The sequence below is a fragment of the Cicer arietinum genome, chromosome 7 (assembly GCF_000331145.2).
Source record: "Cicer arietinum cultivar CDC Frontier isolate Library 1 chromosome 7, Cicar.CDCFrontier_v2.0, whole genome shotgun sequence".
NCBI lineage: Eukaryota > Viridiplantae > Streptophyta > Magnoliopsida > Fabales > Fabaceae > Cicer > Cicer arietinum.
The window spans coordinates 28,913,022-28,916,790 of record NC_021166.2 but is presented as its reverse complement, the minus strand read 5'-3'; the positions used below and the strand labels follow the sequence as shown (position 1 = coordinate 28,916,790).

The window sequence follows — 3,769 nt, the reverse complement described above, 5'->3', positions numbered from 1 at the left end:
GGGAAAGAGATTGAGTTGTGTGAGGAAAAATAAAGATTGTTTGGTTGATGAAAATGATAATGAAATTCACTTTTTAGGTTTGTGGTGTTGAATACGATTAAAATAACAAATAAAAATAACTATAGAAATTATTTCATCAAAGACGTTAACGACAAAAAATAAATTTTTTGAATATTGTAGAGATGAAATTGAAAAAAATATTTTTTAATGACTAAAATTGAAAACTGTTATATTTACAGACACCAAAAAAATATTTACTGTTGTCAATTAACATTATACAGAGTATTTATAACGTCTAAGTAACGTCAAGGACCAAAAATAATTTTTTTTTATATTACAAACTAAAAAAAATTATAGGGAGTCAGCAATATATTTGGAGGGAATGTCGTTTCACCATGTTTTACAAACTTATAATTAAAAGAAAAAACAATAAAAGCAATCTGCAAATCACAATAACTAACTAACGAGCACACTCTTTTCAAATTCTCTCCCCATATACTCTCTCTGTCTCTCTCGCTCTCTCGCTCTCTTTCTTTCTCTCTCTCTCTCTCTCTCTCTCTCTCTCTCTCGTTTGTTCTCAATGTCTGTGTCAATGTCAATGGATGATCTAAGAGCACTAAGATACTATGATCCATCCATGTGAGTAATTACAGATTCCAAATTTCACCATCATTGATAATATCTATTACTTTCAAGATAAATTTATGATGATCAATTAATTTTCAATTGTATAGATTCAATTTTCATTTAATTCTTAAGCATCGATACAAAATCTTGATCTTTCTTTTATTCAGATTCTCTGTTCTTGGAAAACGAATGATTCATTTGTTGATATTTTGAAATTAGTTAGTTATGAACTGTGTATTATGATTATGTGATTGCAGACCGAAATTTACACCAAATCAAAAGAGGATTCTGTATCCAATGTTCAAAGATTTTGAACTGATAGAAATTAAAGGTAGAAAGTTCAGTGATCTTATCAAGTGCAGACAGCGTTTTACAGGTCAATTAGTAGCTCTCAAGATTCTCACCATTCCTGAAAATGAGAAAAAGAATGGAGTTCCTCACAGTATTCTAAATCACATCTCTATCGTGAGATACTTAAATCATCCCAATATTGTCAGGTCAATCATTTTCCTTCAATCATCTGCTTAATTAAGTTGGTTGGTTAGTTAGTTTGTTAGTTACAGATTCGGTTAGAGTTAGTTACTTTTAATTTCTCTTTCTAGATACTGTCTATTGTATTACATTATAATTTATATGATCTATGATTTACAATTTTTGTAATTTAGTAGTAGATTTTCAATTGTTCTGTTGATACATGGTTTTCAATTGTGATCGCGGTAGTGGTTATGCTGCGAACTTTATATTGAAGAAAAAATGATGTCGATATGGCCTAAATTGCGGTTGCAATGCTGTTACATAAACTAAAAAATTCATAATATTGTGGCTATAATTGCTGTTGTGGACTATACTGACACTGCTACTAGTTATTTATATTAATATTAATTGATGTATTTGGTTTTGTTCAATATAAGTTTGGCTTGGCGTATATGATCTGATAACTTGTCAGATTTATTAATTTTATGATTTAAATATAAGATGCATAAATGTTCACTATTTAATGATGATGATTAATTTTATGCCCTGTTAAAGTTTCTCTGCAATGATTTAAATATAAAATGCATACAATGTTTATTACTTTTAAAATTTGATTATATGCGTTTGCTGTTATGCTGATCTACAGGTTGCTGCAAGTGATAGGCACTGAGGATGATGTGTTTCTTACTTTTGAATATCTTAACGATAGTCTTAAAAGATACCTTTTCAATCCGTTGCTTTTTGGCGTTAAAAAAGTAATGCAGAGAGTAAGTCAAGTTATATGTTAGTTTTCATCAATATGATGGTTCCATGGTTTATTGTGCTTCTCTAAGATGCTGAAATCAGTCTTAATTGTTTTCTGATTTTTACTATTGTTTGACAATTACTATGTTAACCCATTTTCCCCTTTGTCCTTGCAGTCTCTTCTACGTCGAGCTCTTTCTGGATTGGCATACTGTCATTCTCAAAATATTCTACACAGAAATCTGAGTCCTTATAATATTTCGATTCAATACTGTGAAGATGCAGTGCTTAATGAAGTGAAGCTCACTGACTTTACTGCTGCCATAACTATGGAACCTCCTCTTCCACCATACTCTATTAATGTATGATACTTCACTCTTTTCTAACTTGTTAAAAGAAAAACTAAGAAACATCTTAATATACACACGGGATTAGCTTTGAATTTGAGTTTGATGGTGTACTTTATTTAATGAATAAATGCTACTCAACCAATGTGGTGTGGAACAAGTTGTCAGTTGTCGATGTTTGAATCCCTTAACAATTAGTTAGAGGTTCAAACATCTACTACTCGAAGAATTAGTCTGCATAGTTGTGTCTGGGAGGAGAATACTTTGCTTTACCCAAAAAAATTACTACTCCAAACCACTGAAATTAATGTTGAAATTTTATTTTTGATTTTCAGATAGGTTATCCTCGTTATAAAGCACCTGAAATTTTGTTGGGTTCTACCAATTACTCAACTGCAGTTGATATCTGGTCTATGGGCTGCATATTTGCTGAGATCTTTATTGGCAAACCTCTGTTCCATGGTAAAGATGCACCGAAGATTTTGGCTCAGATATTTTGGTAATGTCATAAAAAATACAAAAACTATTTGTATGATTTCTCTGCATCTATGAAACAAACTAAAATAACTAATTGGACATCATATTATATATGTAAAGTTTGCTTGGTACGCCAACAGAAGAAACATGGCCTGGTGTGTCTTCTATATGCAACTTTGTTGAAGCGTTCGACCCTCCAACGAAGCCCAAGGTACTCATGAATGTTCTGCAGTTTCTTTGATCTATTTTTTGTTCCATTTCATTTTACTACTATTAGCTATAAGCAATGTATGGACACAATTGAATTTTTGTAGGACCTCGCATTAAAATTTCCTGGTATTGATCCTGCTGGTGTTGATCTGGTTTCGGTAAGTTATTAACTTTATAATCTTTTATTTATTGATCTAGTGAATGTTTATTTATGCACTGTGTTTTGTGTTGGACAGAAAATGCTTTGTCTGTGCCCAAATAGCAGGATTTCAGCTCAAGAAGCTGTTAACCACCCATATCTTCGACCTTGACCACCCACTAATTCATTCTCTCTTCCCTTGTATACATCTTACAGAACAATTTTATAAAATCTTACAAATCCTGCTGCTATATGATGTATGTAAAAGCCATATGACTTTAATAATTCCTTAAAATCTGCTGGACATATACTTATGTCTAATTAGTTTCAATGCAAGTTGAAATTGAAAACTGAGATTTAAATAAAGCAAGAAAAAGAAGAAAGTTCAAATCTCTGTCTAAATTTATTAGGGTGCTTCCAGGGTGGGCTTCTAGTTATATTATATACGTCGTCGTCCCCTATTTTTGTTAATTCATGAACTTGATTTCCCATTTATAAATTCGACACATATAGTCCTAAATTTAGTTAAAATTTCAATAAAAAATTAATCACTAAATTTTGACCTTATTTAGTTGATATGTCATATAGAGTAATCAGCTAACAAATCACCAAGTCCTGTCACTAAGTTGTGTGACAATGTATATTTTTTGTTAAATCTATGTTTTAAGGGTTTTAGATTTTTTATTTTATTTAAAGTTTTATTTTTAAAATAATACTTTAATGATAAAGAAAACAAAATAATATTTTGAGA

General features: G+C 30.7%; 1 protein-coding gene across 1 annotated transcript; it reads left to right on the top strand.

The window, feature by feature from the left end:
- The first annotated feature begins 456 nt into the window (after positions 1 to 456).
- On the top strand, positions 457 to 3,324 carry LOC101492534 (cell division control protein 2 homolog). Its single transcript, XM_004516389.4, has 8 exons — positions 457 to 639; positions 885 to 1,124; positions 1,748 to 1,868; positions 2,022 to 2,207; positions 2,528 to 2,691; positions 2,790 to 2,880; positions 2,984 to 3,037; positions 3,116 to 3,324. The coding sequence occupies exons 1-8, from the start codon at positions 581 to 583 to the stop codon at positions 3,188 to 3,190; spliced, it is 990 nt and encodes a 329-aa protein (XP_004516446.1). The 5' UTR covers positions 457 to 580; the 3' UTR covers positions 3,191 to 3,324.
- Positions 3,325 to 3,769: the final 445 nt, after the last annotated feature.